Source organism: Myxocyprinus asiaticus, chromosome 10, assembly GCF_019703515.2.
Source record: "Myxocyprinus asiaticus isolate MX2 ecotype Aquarium Trade chromosome 10, UBuf_Myxa_2, whole genome shotgun sequence".
NCBI lineage: Eukaryota > Metazoa > Chordata > Actinopteri > Cypriniformes > Catostomidae > Myxocyprinus > Myxocyprinus asiaticus.
Window position 1 is genome coordinate 33,320,114 of NC_059353.1, and position 22,126 is coordinate 33,342,239.

Below are 22,126 nucleotides of genomic sequence, written 5' to 3' on the forward strand. Positions count from 1 at the left end.
TCTTCATTTTTGGGAATAAGTTCCTCTAAAACCTGGTGATTCTGGACAAAAATCCCAAAATCCATGCTGACTTCACAAAATGTAACTAAATAAAAATGTATGTGTAGGATTCATTTACCACTGAGTTGCCTACACTGAACTGTAACTGGTGGGCTGGGACATGAACAGTGATACGTAGCCTAAGTTAATTTGTGAGATGCTTAAAACATCTCGCTAAAACGACAGAAAATCTTGTTTTTATGTCGTATCTCGTTATTAGGAGAAAAGATGTCGTTTTTTTGTTTTTCTCCCAATTTGGAATGCCCAGTTCCCAATGTGCTTTTAAGTCCTCGTGGTCACGTAGTGATTCGCCTCAGTCCGGGTGGCAGAGGACGAATCCCAGTTGCCTCCATGTCTGAGATCTTCAACCCGCGCATCTTATCATGTGGCTTGTTGAGCGCGTTGCCACGGAGACATAGCGCGTGTGGAGGCTTCACGCCACCCACCGCAGCAACCACACTCAACTCACCACGCACCCCACCGAGAACGAACCACATTATAGCGATCACGAGGAGGTTACCCCATGTGACTCTACCCTCCCTAGCAACCGGGCCAATTTGGTTGCTTAGGAGACCTGGCTGGAGTCACTCAGCACACCCTGGGATTCAAACTAGCGAACTCCAGGGGTGGTAGCCAGCGTCTTTACAAAGATGTCGTTTTTAATGTCACAACTATCTCGTTATTACGAGAAAAGATGTCGTTTTTATGATATAAATGAGTGAAGAAAAAACAAAACAAGTACGTGGCAGCATTGCGCCACTATACTTGTAACACCCTTTCTTTTCTCTACAGCAGGGCTGAACGATTAACCGAAATAAAATCGAAATCGTGATATGTCCCAGTGCGACTTTCAAACCGTGAGGTCTACGATTTAATTAAATAAATAAATAGTCTCAACGCACTGCCCGCTGTGCTGCGCCTATGTGCACGGCTGTTCAAGTGTGAACACCCTTTCTAGAACAATATTTCTGGTTGGCATTAAAGCATGGGCAAAACATGGTTTAATTTCGGTTAAAAGGAATTACACGTTTTTTGTTTATCATATCGAAGTTCAAATCACAATCCCAATATTTTTCAAAATAATCGCAATTCAATTTTTTGTCCAAATCGTTCAGCCCTACTCTACAGTAATTTGCTAATCAAAAACAACAAAAAAATAACATTTCATTCTAATCATTCGTAGTACATAAAAGATAATGCAATTCCAGTCTCTCCATGAACATGTACTCATCTACAGACACTCTTTACGGAAATGCCGTCTTTCTTAAAGAGACAGTACCGGTTTTTATCACGTGTTCAACAACTCAACGTAAATACCTGTAAATAGAACAAATTGTACTAAAAACAACTAAAAAACAATAAACATGCACCAAAATATAATATATGCAATATAACATCACATTTACTGATTAAATACACTGATTTGTTCATTTTTTTTTAAAAAAAGCTAAAATGTGACCCAAATGATGAAAAACTAATAAAATACAATTAGTAAAATGTACATTTTCATATTGTACCAAGTTAGAAGGTCGCCTATATAATTAGCAGCACTAGCTGGAAGATAATTTCTTTCAAATGTAAGCAAAAGTGACATTATAACTAAAATATACCCATATGAATCTATAAAGAAACAAAATCAGAATCAAATCGAGAGCTTCTGAACCGGATTCGAATCGGGAAATCTGTATCAATACCCAGCCCTAATTATATGTTTACCATTTCCACCAATTACCCTGCAATTACCCAACTCTCTGATTTGCTTCCTGCATCTATCTCCTTTCACAAATTTGGAGCATATATTCAACCCAGTTACCAATAAAATAAAATAAAAAAACAAGGCTCATCAAGAGGCTTAAATTCTGTCTATCCTTACATTTGCTGATAAATACAGCAACGTCATGAGCATGCACAGTCTTCAGAAAGGGAGGTTTTTATGGCTCAAGTGTTTTATGGCTAACCAAGGCCAACAAAAGGTATGGAATGGTAGGTAAGACAAGAACAAGACTTTTGCCTTGCTATAATAACATTCAAATGATTCAAAGAAACATCTTCCATTCCCATGCCACCCAATCCAGTTGCCAGAATCATATCCATAAGAGCTTGCATTCAACCATCACAACTACGGACCTGTTACAGATGAATCACACGTGGGTTGACCTTTTTAAGAACAGTGGTTAGTGTACAATGATGCTCACTGACTCCAAAGATGGATTTAGAGTCACAGATTTGCTTTTGACAGCACAATTATGGGGGGAAAAAAATTATTCTACTGGTCAAGCCTGGCACCCCCACACCACTTAACATAAACCTTCCATTGCAACATCAGTGATCAAGTATGGCATCACCACACCACGTAACAAAATACTGTTCACAATTTTGCGAAACAAAAACTGGTCAAAAACCAGATTTCTCTTATAAAAGCACAGTACACAACACAATACAACCATTTTACTGCTTCTTACCATGAAGTTGACGTACAAATACCTAACCAGCTGTCAGTCACAATATCGCGTTCACATCTCACTGCAGCTCCCACAACTCACTCATTTCCACGTACATATGAGTGTCACAGCCCACACATTCCCACACAGTGGTGTGTCGTTTTAAACACACCAGTCGTTGAAGTGTTGGCTCACGAGAGAGAACAGTTATTTTATGTCGTTAATGTTTAATGTCAAGTGGAATAACACCAATCCAATGCCTGACGTTTCCAACGTTTTTGTTGTTAATATGGAATACACACATTTCATTTCGCTGGCAATTATTTATGAAGTAGTCCTCTCATCTATGTGGAGATTAACTGTTAGCCGCACAGTGAGCTCGCGTCGGGTCAGATTTGATTTGACGCTGTCCGTTCAGCTCGCGAGGCCAGAGGGACACGAACTGCGACGACACCACATGGAGAGATTCGACCGTTAAAAGCAGGGAAAAAAACACTTACACAGGTGAGGTCAGTTTTCCGCTTCGTCCACCGCCGTAAACTGTCTGTTCTCAAACAGCGAATCTGAGATTTGTCAACCTCTCCCTTCGTCCCGCAGCCATCTTTCTCCTTAGATTCTACGGACACACCTACGCGCACGGGACGCTGTGACGTTTCACTTGAGGGCGGTACCCTGTGCGCTTAAAGAGAACGCCGTTGTTCTGCTTATGAATATTAATGTGATTACGCTGACGTTACTCCACCTTCCTTGGGAACATAGAAATGTTACGTAATTAATATTCATAAGTTAAGCTCTATTGTTAACTATACTGCTACCAGGTGGTGACTTATTTTTGACAATACGCTTTCCCTATCACTGCATAGGGGCATTTATTATTATTATTATTTTACCTCACCGAGATAGTGAGCTCGTTGATTGATATAACTATAGTTAAAATGTCAATAAACAATGATAAAAACAATGTCCAAGTTTGTAAGCCCAAAGACTCAGTCAGCCAAAATATATCTGTTAACCATCAAGGACATAAAGTGTGCATTTAATCTTAGAAGTCTTTAGATTGCCGAGCCAGGTGGAAACAGCTTACCTGTAGATTCTCTGGAGAAATGTCGCCATGACAATGAGCATCACATAGCACCTGCGTTGTATGGGTGGGGTTGCTTGTTGTTATGTGGTGAGAGCTAATAGTTGTTTCCTTCATCAGTTTAGAAAATTCAAACACCTTTTGCCACCCACTAGACAGATATGACTATTTGTAGATGTATTTGAAACACTATGTCTGAAGGATATATTGAAGTGCTAATTGCTGGCTCCTTGAAAAGTAGTTAGATATTCACCTGCCCATATATATATATATATATATATATATATATATATATATATATATATATATATATACATATTTTGTTTTCTAGTTTTGTAAATATTAGCTTATACATGAACATGAATCGCTGGGCAAGGCTTTTCACATGGCAACGCATGAATAAGGATGGCAAAGAGGAAGAGACTAAGGGACAAGAATCAAATGAGAAGACGAAAGAGGCAACTCCAAAAATAAAGTGAGTCTTAAAGTATTTTGCCGTTACATGTTTTACTATAATGTTATAATGTTCTAATGAAGTTGATACTTAAATTTAAGTACTGTTGCTCTAGAATGAAAACACTAACACAAAATGCCCTGTTCTAAATCTAATCTCTCAGCTGGAAGGAATGGGTAGTAGATCCATCTGAAGAGTTTTACTACACATGGTTGCAAATTATGATACTCCCTATCTGCTACAACTGGGTCATCATAATATGCAGGTGGGAAAATGTCAAGTGAGGCTGGGGTACCTTTTTTGCAGCTACTGTTACCACTTATACAATTCCAGAAATATTTTTTTAATATCTCATTTAAAGATTCGAATGATGAAAAGGGTTGATCGAGTTCCATTAACAAGGACATTTTTAACCATTTTAATTCTAAAATTTTTCCAAATGTATAAACATATAAATAGATAAAGTGCTGCTATCAAGTCTTAACAGTGGTTAATTTGTAACTGCTAATGAAATAGTAGTCCTTTTCCTTGCCTGCCTTAACGTAAGTACTGATTTTTAAAACATTTATTTATATTGTTAAAAGGACATGTTTTTATGACATTGAGGAGATGTATTTGGCAACATGGCTCACCCTGGACTATATCTGTGACTTGATCTATGTGGTTGACACAGTCATCGGGGTTCGCACAGGTTAGTGTACACTTTGTCAGTTATTTATTGCCTTTGCATGTGGGGGAAACTGAGGATGGTTGGCACACTTTTCATTCTTTGTTGAATATCTCTGGTGAAACAATCGGTAAAATAGCCCAACTAGGTGCAAATGAAAGGTAAAGATCTTAGTTGAAAAAAATATGTTAAATGTTTCAAAATATTAACTGTTAATTTTGGTTAATTAATGACTAAAGTTATGTTGTGCATTTGTGGCCCAATGGGGTTGGTTGGGACAGTGTTAGTAACAAGAGAGAAGCAACACAGGAAAAAAAACATATTGTTAATTAATTATTAGTTATTAATATGATTATGAATAATAGATTATCAATTTATTGTGTGGGATTAATATGCACTTTTTACATATATAAACTAGTATAAATATATAAATCTTAACTTATACAAACTTGTATTAATGTAAAACATTTTTCATTACAATAGGAACTAATTGTATCATTGGTCTGGCTTGAACCGTGTGTGTAGTAGTAATAATAACATAGATAATATTTATTATTATTCTTTCTCTTATTATTATAATACATGATTTTATGTTATGTGTGTATGTAGGTTTTAAGTTTGTAAATGGTGCGTAGGAAGGTTATGAATTGTTATCCATTCTTATGCCAACCAACCCTAAAGTCAAGTGAAATCAAGTCATTTTTATTTGTATAGCACTTTTCACAACACACATAATTTCAAAGCAGCTTTACAGAAAATTATGTTTCAACAGAAAAAGCTGTAATTTAGTAATGTCTTCAAGTCATTACAGTGCACGGTTAGTGCTGGCATCAGTTCATCCTCTGTGAAGTCCATCGTAGTAGACTGAAGTGATTTCTGGCTGGCACAGGGTGCAGTTATTCGTGATCACTCAGCAACATGTAGTAGTGGGAATCAGACATCAGGCAGGACCGGAGTAAGACAGGACCGGAGTTGGACATCATGCAAGACCAGAGCTGGATCTGGCAGGCTCTGGTAACCTCGGCATATGCATCCCGAGGTTAAGACAGGGAAACAAATAGAATAATATTAGCGTAGATGTCAATCACTTTAAAACAGGATTATAGAACATGAGATGTGTTTCCGGTTCTGGCAGACCTAACTAATGCAGCATAACTATGAGTTGATAGATAAATTAGGTGTATGCCTGGCTGAAAAGATGAGTCTTTAGTCTAGACTTAAACTGAGAGAGAGTGTCTGAGTCCCGAACCATCTTCGGAAGACTATTCCATAGTTTAGGAGCCAAACAGGAAAAGGATCTACCTTCTTTTGTGGATTTTAATATTCTAGGTATTATTAACAGGCCAGAATTTTGTGATCTTAGTGAACATGATGGAATATAGCATGATAGAAGGTCACATAAGTACTGTGGAGCTACAGTAGACCATTCAAGGCTTTGTAAGTAGTTATAAGTAATTTAACATTTAAAATTGAACAAGTAGCCAATGTAGCAATTCTAAGATTGGGCTTATATGATCATATTTCTTGGTTCTAGTCAGCACTCTAGCTGCTGCATTTTGAACTAACTTAAGTTTATTTATGGAGCCTGCAGGACATCCTCCCAGTAAAGTATTACAATAATCTAGTCTTGAGGTCATGAACGCATGAATTCGTTTTTCGGCATTAGAAACAGAGAGCATGTGTTGTATCTTAGCAATATTTCTGAGATGGAAGAATGCTGTTCTACAAACATTGGAAATGTGGTTTTCAAAGGACAGATAGCTATCAAATATAACATCTAATTTCTTCGCTGTAGAAGACGATGTGACAGTACATCCATCGAGAGTCCAATTATATTTAGCGTCTTATTTTTAGAGGTTTTTGGTCCAATAATTTGTACCTCTGTTTTGTCGGAATTGAGTAGAAGGAAATTTCTAGCCATCCAATCTTTGATATCATTGGTACACTCTGTTAACTGGAGAATTGTGAAATTTTGTCGGGTTTCGAGGAAATATTAAGCCAATGTGCCAACAACACCAAAGTCAATGTGCCAAGCAACCCCACATAACTGATACCCATCACTAAAATGATTATATTTTCAAAATCTCTTTTGAATATTTCTATAACATTTTAGGCAGATGGGTTTAATTTTTGTTTTGACATAAACTGAAAAGTTGTCTTCATTTAAAAGATTTTAACCTTTAAATGCCCTGACAAATTCAATCAGTACATGTCAAGAGGATAATTTAGATATTACATTTTTGTGAAATTAATTACAAAATTACTGGAAAACTCTGAACCAACGCCTAAAGCCAACCAACCCTGATCTCCCCCATTTAATTTAGAACTGTACTGTTCTTGTTTCACTGCAGAAATTAAATTAATCTGATGAGTGTAACATGCTAAATTACAATAGCCTTCAGCGTTTTCAATCGAGTTTATCACTTATACCGGTAGGTCTAACTGAGGATTGAACTATGAGAATCAATTTGCCCTCTACAGGTTTTCTGGAGCAGGGCATCCTGGTGCGAGACTTGTCCCGTTTGAAGATGCGTTACCTGCGCTCCTCTCGATTCAAGTGGGACATCGCCTCCTTGTTGCCCACTGATCTGCTCTACCTGCAGCTGGGAATCCACACACCTCTAGTTCGGGTCAATCGCTTTCTGCGCACAAGCCGCTTGAATGAAGCATTGGACCGCATGGAAACGCGCACGGCCTATCCGAACACCTTCCGCGTCGCCAAACTGATGCTGTATATTTTTGTGCTTATCCACTGGAACGCATGTATCTACTTTTCTCTCTCTAATTACCTAGGTTTTGGTATGGATGAATGGGTCTATCCCAACATCTCCGACCCTGAATTTGCATCCACGAGACGCCAGTACTTTTACAGCTTCTGGTTTTCCACTCTCATCCTTACCACAGTGGGTGACACTCCGCCGCCCACGTGTGAGGAAGAGTACCTTTTTCTGATCACTGACATGTTAATCGCAGTGCTGGTGTTTGCTTCAGTAGTGGGGAGCATGGGAGACGTAATATCAAGCTTGCGTGATCGTGACAACGTGTTCTTTCCCAATCACGAGCTGGTGAAGGGTTACCTGCGCAGCAGGAAAATCAGCAAAGAACTCCAGAAACGAGTCAACGACTGGTACCAGCATCTGCACATCAACAAGTGGGTCTTCTTATTAGGCTACAAGAGTAAGTGGGCCCCCAAAAAAGTATTTGGAAAGTAGGCCTAAAAGTGTATGAATGTTGTATAGATTAACAAAATCAAACCAAGTGGCTTCTGCAAACCAATGCCAATTTCACTTTTAGCCATTTTTGAAATTACTTTTAACCAACTGATTCCAAGGTCATTTTTAATGGATGTATGAAGTCCACTCAAGTTCACACAGGTACATAGCAAAGTAAGCACAGGTGTAGTTCATCACAGTTAATGTACATGTTCCACAAATTTAAACAACCAGACACTGTCCAAATACTTCTACCTATACAGTATATTTATTGTTTTAATCTGTATAATTTAACCCAACAAATTTATTTTAGTGAAGTTATTTTTAGTTTTTTAATAAATGCCACTTGGTTTGATATTTACTTTCAAATATTTCATTTTAAGTGTGGCTTAAAGGATTAGTTCACCCAAAAATATAAATTCTCTCATCATTTACTCACCCTCATATCATCCCAGATATGTATGACTTTCTTTCTTCTGCTGAACACAAACAAAGATTTTTAGAAGAATATCTCAGCTCTGTAGGTCTATACAATGCAAGTGAATTTTGAGCAGAACTCCAAAAGCTTCTAAAAGGAGATAAAGTCAGCATAAAAGCAATCCATTAGACTCCAGTGGTTTAATCAGTGTCTTCTGAAACAATCCATTTGGTTTTGGGTGAGAACAGACCAACATATAACTCCTTTTTCACTGTCCATCTTGACAGCAGTCTTCTTGGTGATCATGATTTCAAGCTCGATTACACTTCCTATGCATCAAGTGCTAGGAAGTGTAATTGAACTTGAAATCATGATCACCAAGGAGACTGCTGTCAAGATGTGCAGTGAAAAAGGAGTTATATTTTGGTCTGTTCTCACCCAAAACCAAATGGATTGCTTAAATTGGATTGCTTAAAGCACTGGAGTCTAATCGATTACTTTTATGCTGACTTTATCTCCTTTTTAAGCTTTTGGATTTCTGGTCACCATTCACTTGCATTGTATGGACCTACAGAGCTGAGATATTCTTATAAAAATCTTTGTTTGTGTTCAGCAGAAGAAAGAAAGTCATACATATCTGGGATGATATGAGGGTGAGTAAATGATGAGAGAATTTTCATTTTTGGGGCCACTAAATAATATCTTCAGTAACTAGTTATTATGTATAGTGCCCTTGGAGTAACCTGAGGTTGAATGTCTTCTCAAGGGTACATATTTGTTCATGGATCAACCTTTGTGTGTTTAAAACCTACAACCTTTGAGTTACCCTCCCTAAGTCATCCACTAGGCCATCTCATTCCTAAATCTATTGTTCATTTCTACTCAAATCTCTTGTCTTCTCTGAAACAGAAAGATCACTCGGGAGAATGAGATTCTTCAACACCTTCCAATCACACTGCAGACAGCAACTGCCGTGAGCGTACACCTGCCCACCCTGTCTAAGGTCACCATCTTTCAGAACTGCGAGAACAGCCTGCTAGAGCAGCTGGTGCTCAAACTCACCCCACAGGTTAGAAAACAGGTGGCACACCTGAAGAATATAAAGACTGCGGTCAGTTGAACTGAGACTCTCATGTTGTACATTGGCATAGCAAAATTATTATTATTTTTTAACTGTGCATTTTTGCTTTTAAATCATAGATAATCTCATCACTGTTATCCTCTATAGGTGTATAGCCCGGGAGAGTATGTGTGCAAGAAGGGTGATGTAGGTCATGAGATGTACATCATTAAAGAAGGGAAGCTGGCAGTGGTTGCAGATGATGGAGTCACTCAGTTTGCTGTCCTAGGGGAGGGAAACTTCTTTGGAGAAATCAGTATCCTGAATATCAAAGGTATGAAACACTAAAGGGCAGTGTATTACAAGAATCCATACAGTATTTCCAACAACATGGTAAATAGGAATCAAATGAAATTCAAATCTAAAAATCTTGGGGGGTCCTGGGTAGCTCAGCAAGTAAAGATGCTGACTACCACACCTGGAGTCGAAAGTTTAAATCCAGGGCGTGCTGAGTGAATCCAGTCAGGCTTCCTAAGCAACCAATTGGCCCGGTTGCTAGGGTGGGTAGAATCACGTTGGGTTAACCTCCTCGTGGTCACTATAATGTGGTTCTCACTCTCAGTGGGGCGCGTGGTGAGTTGTGCGTGGATGCCGTGGAGAATAGTGTGAAGCCTCCACACGCGCTAGGTCTCCGCAGTAACACGCTCAACAAGCCACGTGATAGGATGCGTGGATTGACGGTCTCAGACGCGGAGGCAACTGAGATTCGTCCTCCGCCACCTGGATTGAGGCGAATCACTACTCCACCACGAGGACCTATTGTGCAATGGGGCATGCCAAATTGGGGAAAAAATTGTGGTGCCATCTCACAGAGGCACAAATAGCTTTTTTTTTTTTTTTGGTGCTTTATTTGGGGTTTCTCGCTGATGGAACGACCTTCCAAACTCCAGCAAACCAGCTGATTCTCTAACTACATTTAAGAAACATCTAAAGACGCATCTCCGTGAGCACTTGACAAAATCCTACAAATGTAATGTCTTCTTTCTTCCTAAACCCCCCTGCTAAATGAATAAATATAAATGTACATTTAATAATGTGTTAAAATACTGATATGGTTCCAGAGCAGAAACAAGGCTTTTAATTGCTTTGAAAAAATAAGTGATGTAAAATATTCGGGGTTCAATATAAGTTAAGCTCAATCGACAGCATTTGTGGCATAATGTTGATTACCCCAAAAAATTATTTTGACTTGTTCTTCCTTTTCTTTAAAATAGCAAAAATCTAGCATTACAGTGAGGCACTTACAATGGAAGAATGGGGCCAATTTTTGGAGGGTTTAAAGGCAGAAATGTAAAGTTTATAAATTTATTAATTTATTTTAATTCTTCTGTTAAAACTCATGTATTATTTGAGCTGTAAAGTTGTTTAAATCGTAATTTTTTCAGTAATTTTAGGGTTTTAGGGGTTGTTGACATTATATCGTCATGACAACAAAGTTGTAAAATTGGCTATAAGGTATAAAACATATAAAAGGTTAGTAAGTGATTTTATCACACTAAAATCACATATTGTGTATGTCTTGTGGCTATACTTTTGAAACAGTGAGTATTTTAACATTTACAGATTGACCCCATCCACTTCTATTGTAAGTGCCTCACTGGAACACTGGAAGAAGGGGCATGTCAAAATACATTTTGTGGTAATCAATATTATGCAACAGATGCTATCGACTGAGCTCAACCACCCCATACCCCTCGCCTCAATGTCAAGCTTGTCATTTCAATCTTGTTTTATTTTGATTTTCTTTAAAACACAAAAGATGTCAAAATGTCCAAGCTTCTGTTTTCTGTACTTGCAAACTTTTTTCTCTCTCTCATTTTTGGAGCTTGGATTTATAAATCACCATCTGCTCCCGTGATATGGAATGTGTTTTATGGAAGAAATAAAATGATACAGGGTCAGAAAAATGTGAATAATGACAAAATGTAAATTTTTGGGTGAAATATTCCTTAAAACATCATGGCTGCCACAAAAAAATAAATAAAATAAAAAAATAAAGAAGCAAAATGACCAACATTAAAACACATAATGATTCACATAATTGTAACATTTACAATTACTGACAATCTCACTTTCTCTGTATATCTCAAATTTATCTTAAAGGGATAGTTCAACCACAAATAAAAATTCTCTCATCATTTACTCACCCTCATGCCATCCAGATGTGTATGACTTTCTTTCTTCTGCAGAACACAAATTAAGATTTTTTGAAGAATATCTTAGCTCTGTAGGTCCTCACAATGCAAGTGAATGGGTGCCAAAAGTTTGACACTCCAAAAAGCATATAAAGCCAGCATAAAAATAATCCATATGACTCCAGTGGTTAAATCCATCTTCAGAAGTGATATGATAGGTGTGGGTGAGAAACAGATAAATATAAGATATTCTTCTAAAAATCTTTGTTTGTGTTAAGCAGAAGAAAGAAATTCATACACATCCGGGATGGCATAAGGGTGAGTAAATGATTTTCATTTTTGGGTGAACTATTCCTTCAACTCTCACAAATGCAGGTAACAAGTCAGGCAACAGAAGAACAGCTAATATTCGCAGCATTGGTTACTCTGATCTCTTCAGCCTGTCCAAAGAGGACCTGACTGAAACCCTTCTTGAGTTCCCTGCTGCCAAGCGCCTGTTGGAGGAAAAGGGTCGTCAGATCCTGACGAAGATGGGTATGCTGGATGAGATGGATGAAGGAGAGGGAGAGGTGGAGAAAACGGAGGACAAGGTGAAGCACTTAGAGGCCAGCCTGGAGACTCTGCAGACCAAGCTGGCTCGCCTAATAGCTGAACTGGAGTCAAGTGCCCGCAAAATGATGCACAGAGTGGTACAACTGGAACTGCAGACTGAAGAGTGGGAAGGCATTGTGGCAGAGGGTGCACAGGAAGAGATGGAAGAGCATGAAAAAGTGAAAGAGAGGGAGATTGGAGATGGGAAAGGGGAAGGAGAGAAGGAAGATAAAGAGGAGCCAATGATAGAGGGGGAGAGAGGGGAGGGTGATGGAGGAGAGGAGAGCCTGGGAAAAAAGGAGAAGGGAGTCAGAGGGACAAGTGATAAGGAGAAAGAAGAGACAGAGGAAGGAGTAATAAAAAAAGAAACACATCAGGATAAGAAAAGAGATGGAAAGTAGGTAAACAATATATAAGTATGTACAAAATTTCTGTATACCATACTATGCATGAGACATGAATACAAAAGACAATCTGTACCGTTATGAATGTATTTCTATGTGGTACATTAAAGGAAAGTGTATTACAATGTGAGAGCATTGGGATTTTTTTAATGTGATGCAATGACAACTGACTCATCTGTAGCAGCTATAAGAAAAATAACTACTAATAAAAACATACAATAATCCCTCATTATGTAGGCCTATACTGCCTTAAGTGCAGCAAAAATCTGGAGATCAAGGCTACATTGTGCTACTAATGGTTGGCTTCTGCTTAGGTCCAGCCGTGCAACCAGACGCCAGGTGGCAGCATATACCCCACTTTCACAGTTACAGTACGTTTATCTAAACATGGACATCAGTATGTATTTTGAAGTAAATGCCTGTTACATTTTTAAAATAATTCATTTTATGGGGAAAGATTTAATGGAAGAAAAAAAAAAACTTGTTTCTTGTGGTGTAACGTCATACCACTTATTGTTTGTAAGTCTTCTCACCTCACCACATCTTTGTCCAGAATATTATCAAAACGCAGGAAATCGCCAGAGGATAATAACAAGAAGCATTTTCCGTATGATAAATACATGCTCTAACTGGCGACTATATTCTGTGGGATACTGTTGTTTTTATCTGACTGTGATTCTGTGAATGAGACCTCAATTGGAAAAGTCATATGTCAATATAATGTAGTGCACTTTTTTCTAATAGTCTAATCCTCTTAATTGAGTAGTTCTTCTGTTAATGATAACCACAGAATTTAGAATTAAGTACTAATTTATGTTGTTGGCTCAAGTTATTTCACTGTACCACATATTAAAGGGATATGTGTAATAATTATTATGTTGTAATAGAGTTTCCATAACATTGTGATTGAACTGATTCAAGATTGGAGAAATTTCCAAGTTAGGATTGCCATGATTTACTACTTGCTACTTACAGTGTGCATCAGTGCTGTGAATTGCCAAAGCAAAACCCCACTACTCCATAACTTTTGGGCTCACACTCTGAGATGAAATCCTCAGAGAGTAAATGTATTTGTTTTTGAAAACATCACAAACAATGTGCATGTCTTATCTTGCTTAATAACTGCTCAAATGGAATATACTGTGTAAAATACAGCTTAGTCCTACTTCTCTATTCTCTTTTTCTTGTTTGTCTCTCTTTGCAGTCGTGGTGTATTGGGGGCCTGTCTGAACTACTCTCCTGCACTGAGTCTTGCTGTGGTAGCAAATTACAGGGCCTACCAGTGAGTGTATGGTGTTGACCCATTACTAGCCGCAGTGCTGAGCGGCCTTGTCCTCAGGTTAGCCATTCAAAAATGATGACTAGTCACTAAAAATATAATAAGAAAATACTGAGATTCATGAAATAAGCTCACAGGCCATTTACACTTGTTTATATATATGGAATAACTTTTAGAAATACTTGTTAGCTTTAGCACTCATCAACAAATTCTTAAAATCACAGTAGTTGATGTCACTACTTATATGTATTTTAAAGGAGCACTCAGTAATTTTTTTCCTCATTAAAAAAGTTTAACTCCTAAAGACATTAATTGTAATTTTGGGCACCTAGCTCGAGTCTGTTTGTGTAACAGACTTGGTTGTTGCGCCGTATCCAGTGGTCAGCTGCTGGTAACTCCAATGGTTCTTCTGACCAGGGAAAGAGCGGAGGTTGATATCCCATGATACACTGAAAGGGGGTCAAACCAGTAGAACACTTGGAACTGCGAAGGGAGTTCCTGGCATACTCTGCCCAGGGGAGAAATCGAAACCAATCATACTGATTAGAGAGACAGAAGGTGCGGAGATAGCGACCTACATCTTGATTAGTACGTTCAGTCTGGCCATTCGACTGGGGATGATATCCGGAAGTCAGGCTAATGTTGACATTCAGAAGTTTGCAGAACTCCTTCCAAATCCGAAAGGTAAATTGAGGTCCTCTTTCAGAGACGATGTCATTTGGCAAACCGTAGAGCCGAAACACTTGATGGAAGATGGTTTCAGCAGTCTCTAGAGTAAAAGGTAGTTTCTGGAGAGGGACGAGATGACAGGCCTTGGAGAACCTATCCACCACCACCATGATGGTTGTGTTCCCTTGTGACGCAGGTAAATCAGTGAGGAACTCTATAGCAATGTGAGACCAGGGACGTTGAGGGATGGGTAAGGGGTGGAGGAGTCCTGCTGGAAGAAGTCTGGGAGATTTAGTTTGGGCACAGACAGAACACCCCTTGACATGCTGAGTAACGTCTTGTGACAGAGATGGCCACCAAAATTTATTTTGAACCAGTTGTATGGTGTGGTTCTCACCAGGGTGACCAGAGCTCAAGGAAGTATGGACCCACTGCATGACTTGAGGATGGAGCTTGGCAGGAATGTAGACACGGTCTCTAGGAGAACGGGTGGGGGTTGTTCTGTCAGAGTGGCCTGCTCGATGTCCTTCACGATGTCCCACTGAACAGGGGCCGCGATAACAGATTTGGGCAGGATGGTCAGTGGGGACTCAGGAGATTCAGGGGAATAAATCAGAGAGAGGGCATCAGCCTTAGTGTTCATAGATCAAGGACGACACGTCACAGAGAAGTTGAATCTGGTGAAGAACAGAACCCAACAAGCTTGTCTTGTGTTGAGACGCTTGGTGGAGCATAAATACTCCAGGTTGCGATGATCTGTGAGGATGGTGAATGGGTGTTGGGAACCCTCTAACCAGTGACGCCATTCCTCAAGCGCATCCTTCATGGCCAGAAGCTCACAATTCCCCACATCATAGTTCTGTTCTGCTGAGTTGAGTTTGCGCGAGAAGAAAGTACAGGGATACATCTTGGCTGGGTTGGGAGAGAATCGCTCCAATCCCAATGTTAGAGGCGTCCACCTCCACTATGAAGGTTTGGAAAGATCAGGATGATGGAGTACAGGTGCAGTGGTGAATCTTACTTTAAGATCCTGGAAGACCCTTATGGCCGGAGAAGTCCACTGAAGAGTTTTAGGTTTTCCTTTGAGGAGCGAGGTGAGAGGGGCTGATATGGTGCTGAAGTTGCGATTGAATCACCTGTAGAAGCTAGCAAAGCCCAGGAAGTGTTGGAGTTCTTTAGTTGAACCCGATCAAGGCCAGTTCTTGACAGCATCAACTTTGAGACTGTCCATGTGGGCCCCCTCGGGGCTGATCACGTAACCCAGAAAAGATGCGGTGGAGACATGGAACTCGCACTTCTCAGCTTTTACGAAGAGGTGATTACCTTGGAGGCATTGGAGAACTTGCCGTACGTGCAGAACGTGAGCTTCAAGGGATGGTGAGAAGACCAGGATGTCGTCTATGTAGACTACGACACTTCCATGCAGAAGGTCGCGAATGATCTCATTCATGAAGGATTGGAAGATGGAAGGCAAGTTGGCAAGACCATACGGCAAGACCAGGTATTCATAATGCCCCGAATTGGTGATGAAGGCAGTCTTCCACTCGTCCCCCTCCTTGATGCGAATAAGGTTGTAAGCATGGCGCAAATCCAGTTTGGTAAAGATCTTGGCATCCCGTAGCTGTTCGAGTGCTGCAGGCACTAGTGGGAGAGGATAGGGAAACTTGACAGTAATGGTATTTAAGCCTCTATAGTCAATGCAGGGCCGGAGTCCGCCATCTTTCTTTGCTACAAAGAAGAAGCCAGCTGCTGCAGGTGACGTGGAGGGTTGGATGAAGCCCATCTGTAGTGCCTCTTCAATGTAGTCCTCCATGGCTTGCATTTCAGGGATAGACAGGATAGATACGACTCTTAGGAGGTTGAGTGCTTGGAAGGAGGTCGATAGCACAGTCAGTAGAGTGATGAGGTGGTAACTGAGTAGCCTTGGCCTTACTAAACATGGGCAGAAAGTCTTTGTAGGTTATCGGGATGGTAGATTGCACAGAAGCCTCAGTGGGGTTGATGTGAGTGGTCAGGAGGGAAACGGGTTGCACCAACTGTAGGCAGGAGGTTAAAAAAAGAGGTTCCCCACTCTGTGATCTCTCTGTCAGTCCAAGAGATGTGAGGGTTGTGCTTAGCGAGCCAGGGGTATCCAAGGATGAGAGGGTTCTTAGGAGTGTTGGTGACGAGTAGTTGTAGTGTTTCATGATGAAGAGTCCCCACTTGCACAGAGACGGGTTGAGTGATGTGAAGCTCTGTGTCAGCATGAAGAGGGTGACCATCTAGCGCTGTAACAGAGAGAGAAGGCACACAAGGGGCAGTATCCAGAGTCAATAAAGTTGCCTGCAGCCCCAGAGTCAATAAGAGCTTTGACAGAAATGGAATTCTGACTGGAACAGAGTTTTACCTCAACTAGTAAATTTCTATTTTCCAACAAATAAGACTTGTCAGTACTTACCGAAGTATTAGTGGTTAGGGAGGAATGTGAGGGACAGGAGGAGAGAAAATGGCCGGATTCTCCACAGTACAGACACATTTTGTGTTGGATGTGTCTTTGATGTTCCTCTCTCGACAGACGAGAGCGACCCAACTGCATGGGCTCGTGTTGAGGCGTAGTTATGGCAGGTAGTTGAGGGGGTAAAGACAAGGTAGCTGGAGTGCGGCTCCGCTTCAAATTGTCCAGTTTGATGGAGAGAGTAATAAACTGGTCGAGAGAGAGGTTCTCGTCTCGGTTGGCCATCTCTACCTGAAGTTGAAGTGTGAGTCCGTTGCGGTAGATGGTTTTGAGTGGTGCATCAGCCCATTCGGTTTGTGCTGCGAGAGTATGAAATGCGAGGGTGCAGTCCGCTGCCGTTGAACTCCTTTGTGTAAAGCGAATGATGCGATCACACACATCTTCGCCACCCACTGGATTCTGGAAAACACTCTTGAACTGGAAAAAGAAAGCTTCAAGAGAGTTACGTATCTTACTATTCTGATTCCATACTGCCGTAGCCCAGTCCAGTGTTCGACCTATGAGCAAGGAAGTAATAAAGGCCACCTTGGATTCCTCAGTGGGGAAGCAGGAGGAAGCTTGAGCAATATAAATGCTACATTGTAGCAAAAAACCATCACACTAACCTGGCGTGCCGTTAAATCTCTCCAGAAGAGCGAGATGAGGGGCTCAGAGATTCGGGCAAAGAGACTTCCGAGGGAGTGGTTAACGATGGTGTGAGGGCTGCATTTGCGGCTGGTGCAGGAGACCTGGTTGGGGAAGCGGTGCGCGAATAACTTAACACCTGTTCCATGGCAGAGGAAAGCTGTCCCAGTTGACGGTGGTGAGCGTCAGGATCTGATATCGGCGAAGTCTTCTGTAACGTGTCAGAGTCAGACACAGAGTAAAGATCCATGTGCAGAGTTTAATAACAATTGTAGTCATATAGGCAGAGGTCAAAACCAGGTAAGCAGTCCAAACAAAGTAAACAAATCAAAGACGGTAAACAAAGGGGTAATCCAAGGGACAGGCAGTAATCAATAACAGGCAGGCAGTAGTTAATGATAACGCTCAGAAAAGCAAGACAACAGGGTGAATTGGCAAGACTTTGCAGAGAAGTGTGGTAAGAGCAGAGTTTATATACATAGGGAGTTGATTAGTGAATGAAGTTCAGGTGTGAGAGTCAATGGCGGGAAGAGGGGAATCTGGGAAGTGTAGTCCAGGTTGAGGTTAGAACTCAGGGGAAGGGGCTCTTGTGGGAACAGATCGAGAGGATATGACAGTTTGTAGCCTGCTAGCTTTTTTAGCATTGCTTATCTTTCTGTTTTCATCATTTAATCTTTAATCTCTGCCATTTTTCAGCATGCATAATTTTTTCTTGCATTCTTTTATCACAATTCAACTGCGTGCATTTTACCATGCGCACCCATTTTCTCCTCTGTGTTACACGGATTATTGCACTGATCTCAAAGCACCACTTATCAAGAACAACCATAACAACAAACAATTGCGTGAGGGATTCACATTGATCTCAAACCCTCGCCGCTCAAGAACAACCATAACAACAACAACAACAACAAACAATTGCGGTAAGTAATGACATCCACTCATGTTATTGCTTCCTGCATTACATGCCACATTTTTACTACAGCAGTCAGAAATTTACATGTGATAAATGTAAGGAATTAGTCAGGCTGACGGAGAAGGTTCATGAGTTAGAGGCATGCATCCGAACGCTAGTGAAGCTGGTGGATACTGTTTCGGATGCGGGTAGTACAGCGATCAACACACACACTTTGGTTCTGGCTGTAGAGCCCCCGCAGCAGGGCAATTAGGTAGCATCTCAGCGGCATACTCGCTCAGCAAAGTGACATCACTCTCCCATTCCTGTTAGGGTTTCCAATCGATTCTCCCCACTCAGTGATGCACCCACAGAGAATCATGTTGAAATCGCACTTGTTATAGGACATTTACATTTTACATTTATTCATTTGACAGACGCTTTTATCCAAAGTGACTTACAAAAGAGGAAAACATAAGTAAATCATCTAGCGAATCATAGGAGATTCTATTGTAAGGAATGTGGAAATAGAGACTCCAGCCACTATTGTTAAATGCATTTTAGGGGCTTGGGCGTCTGACATCAGATCAAATTTACAAGTGCTGGCTAATGCTAAACATAGATTTTCTAAAACTGTTATTCATGTCGGGACTAATGATGTCTGGGTTCGCCAGTCGGAGATCACTAGAGATAATGTTAAAGAGGTGTGTGAACTTGCAAAAACAATGTCAGACACTGTAATATGCTCTGGCCCCCTCCCTGCTCGTCATAGTGACATGGTTTATAGTAGATTAGTGTCACTGAATGGCTGGATGTCAAAGTCGTATTCTGAGAATAGCATAGGATTTATAGACAGTTGGAAGAGTTTTTGGAGTAGACCTGACCTGCTAAAGAGAGACGGACTCCATCCCTCCAGGGAAGGTGCTGCACTCCTCGTAATTTGGCTCATAGTTTTAATAGTGATAGTATTTGACTAACTGGGGCCCAGGTCAGGAAGCAGACAAACTGGTTAATCCGAAGATCTGCTAGCTGCCGTGAGACATCACACAGGTCACATAAACTACAACACATAGAGACTGTATCACCTAGATGTCATATAGAGACTGTGTCTGTTCCCCGAACTACCAAACACAAAACTCTGACTAAATAATTTAGGAAAAAATGAAGGTAAAACTTAAAAAAAAAAGAAAGAAAAAACATTATGTAAAGGGCTACTAAACATTAGATCTCTTTCAACCAAAGCACTAATTGTAAATGAAATTATTACAGATCATAGTTTGAATGTGCACTGTTTGACTGAAACCTGGCTTAAACCAGATGAATATATTAGTTTAAATGAATCTACTCCCCAGGTTATTGTTATAAACATGAGCCTCGTCTGAAGGGTCGAGGAGGAGGTGTTGCTGCAATTTACAGTGACGTTTTTGGAGTTACTCAAAGGACAAGATATAAGTTTAAGTCTTTTGAACTAATAATGCTTAATGTAACACCATCAGATACAAATAAAAAATCTCTGTCTTCTTTTGCCCTTGCTACAGTATATAGATCACCCGAGCCGTATTCTGATTTCCTTGGTGAATTTGCAAATTCTCTATCTGATCTAGTATTTACTGTGGATAGAGCTTTAATTGTTAATGACTTCAACATTCACATAGATAATGAAAATGACACATTAGCAATAGCATTTAAGGAGTCAGACAAAATGTAACAGCCACAGAAAATATAAATACAGTCTTCACAGTCGCCCCCTTTTGATGAAAGAAAATTAAAGAAAAAAGCCTGCGCCATGGTACAATGATCACACACATGATCTCACATCTGGCACCAACAATCATGCCATGGTCCAAATCACTGAGATCAAATTTCTTCCCCATTCTGATGGCTGATGTGAACATTAACTGAAGCTCCTGGCCCGTATCTGAATGATTTTATGCACTGCACTGCTACCACACGATTGGCTGATTAGATAATCGCATGGATAATTGTTGGTGCCAGATGGGCTGGTTTGAGTATTTCTGTAACTGCTGATCTCCTGGGATTTTGACACACAACAGTCTCTAAAATGTACTCAGAATGGTGACAAAAACAAAAAACATCCAGTGAGTGGCAGTTCTGTGGACGGAAATGCCTTGTTGATGAGAGAGGTCAACAGAGAATGGCCAGACTGGTTCGAACTGACAAAGTCTAAAGTAACTCTATAGTATAACCGCTCTGTACAATTGTGGTGAGAAGAATATCATCTCAAAATGCTATTCTGAGATGCAGGTTGGCGCTGTTCTGGCGGCACGAGGGGGACCTACACAATATTAGGTGGGTGATTTTAATGTTGTGGCTGACATTACGGGGTACGTAGGAAATCATAACCACTCACATTAAATTGAAGACTCCAGTCATATCAGTAAACTTATAAAAGCTGTTTTATTCTACATGGAGAGAGTCCACATATGGGGGCTGCCATCTTTAAAGGTGCACTCAGTAACTTTTGTCTTTGTATCTTCTTGGACTTACACTGAAACCTAGTTGCTTGCATGCAGCATCATTTAAAATCAATAGTTTTCAGTTTTAGATGCCATTCTATGAATGTATTATTCATAATCAGCCATGATTACTTTAAAGGTGCAGTATGTAAGATTCAGTAACCCTTGTTTTTAATGACACCTGTGGCCATTAAGTGAACTGCAGCCAGCTACCTGTTGCTCATGCTCGCCCTCGTGCACACACTCCATAGGGACGTGAGCCAGCGAGCATCGGCCAAAACAATGACGTAACGTACAAAGAGACTGAACGTGATTCACCAGCATCATGCTGACAGATGAGGTAGCATAATTAAAAATACACAGTTATGATTGTTTTACTACAAACTTTGAGACTAAACTAAAACTACTTATTAGCTAACATAGCATACTGATACACACATACAGCTACATACTACCGAACTATACCAGACAGTTTACTGTTGCACTGCACTGTTATGTTGCACTATTGTATGTCATATGTTGTACTATGATCAAGAAACCAGTGTATTTGCTTAAATTTATCCTGTATACCTGACTTTTAGTATAAAGAGAAGATCGTTGAAATTATTTGAAATTTATGAAGCAAGGTAGCTTGCAATTCATCAGCGTTAGCAGGCAAGATCAAGTTAGCAAAAATTACACAGATCAATCCTAATGGCAATATATTTCACTTGCTTTGCAGTTATGTAAGCTTACCTGTCCAATAGAAGAACGGCAATTCAGGGTCGGTATTGATCCCTAAAACCAAACGAAGGTCCCTCCAGGAATCAAATGCCCTGCCGATGTTCACTCTAGTTTTCGCTTGACCACGTTCCCGCTTAGCCAGACGGGATTCAGTAGATAAAAGTTTTTTTTTTTTTTTTGGCTTACTCAGAGTTTGTGTACGAGTCGGTGTTGTGCTGGGAGCCGGATGTTTGCTGGATTCCATCTCTAAGATAACATTACCAGTGTTGCAGTTTGTTGTCGCTGTTGAATAGCGGAAGAGAAGCACTGAGGCAAGGCTCTCGGGAGCGTGCATAAACGTCACATCCTTTGGATTTTCCCAGCAAAACCGACCCACTCCCTTCGCATGAAAATCAGTATACAG

At 40.3% G+C, this 22,126-nt stretch overlaps 2 protein-coding genes across 2 annotated transcripts in view; one reads left to right on the forward strand and one right to left on the reverse strand.

Moving 5' to 3' along the window:
* The window catches only part of LOC127447477 (FHF complex subunit HOOK interacting protein 1B-like), a 33,292-nt gene extending 30,184 nt beyond the window's left edge, over window positions 1–3,108 (reverse strand). Inside the window, exon 1 of the mRNA XM_051709379.1 lies at window positions 2,981–3,108. The gene's annotated coding sequence lies outside the window, so the exon portion shown is untranslated. The remainder of the gene's footprint in view (window positions 1–2,980) is intronic.
* Window positions 3,109–3,914: 806 nt separating this feature from the next.
* cnga4 (cyclic nucleotide gated channel subunit alpha 4) lies at window positions 3,915–12,559 on the forward strand. Its single transcript, XM_051709381.1, has 7 exons — window positions 3,915–4,036; window positions 4,179–4,280; window positions 4,600–4,706; window positions 7,164–7,833; window positions 9,222–9,381; window positions 9,541–9,706; window positions 11,943–12,559. The coding sequence occupies exons 1-7, from the start codon at window positions 3,915–3,917 to the stop codon at window positions 12,557–12,559; spliced, it is 1,944 nt and encodes a 647-aa protein (XP_051565341.1).
* The last annotated feature ends 9,567 nt before the right edge of the window (window positions 12,560–22,126 follow it).

Excerpts from the sequence above, each read along its gene's own strand:
- cnga4 (XM_051709381.1), top strand. The coding sequence starts at position 3,915 with ATGAACATGAATCGCTGGGCAAGGCTTTTCACATGGCAACGCATGAAT. Across the intron at positions 4,707-7,163 it reads AGTCATCGGGGTTCGCACAG|GTTTTCTGGAGCAGGGCATC; the intron begins GTTAGTGTACAC and ends TGCCCTCTACAG. Across the intron at positions 9,382-9,540 it reads TGCTCAAACTCACCCCACAG|GTGTATAGCCCGGGAGAGTA; the intron begins GTTAGAAAACAG and ends TATCCTCTATAG.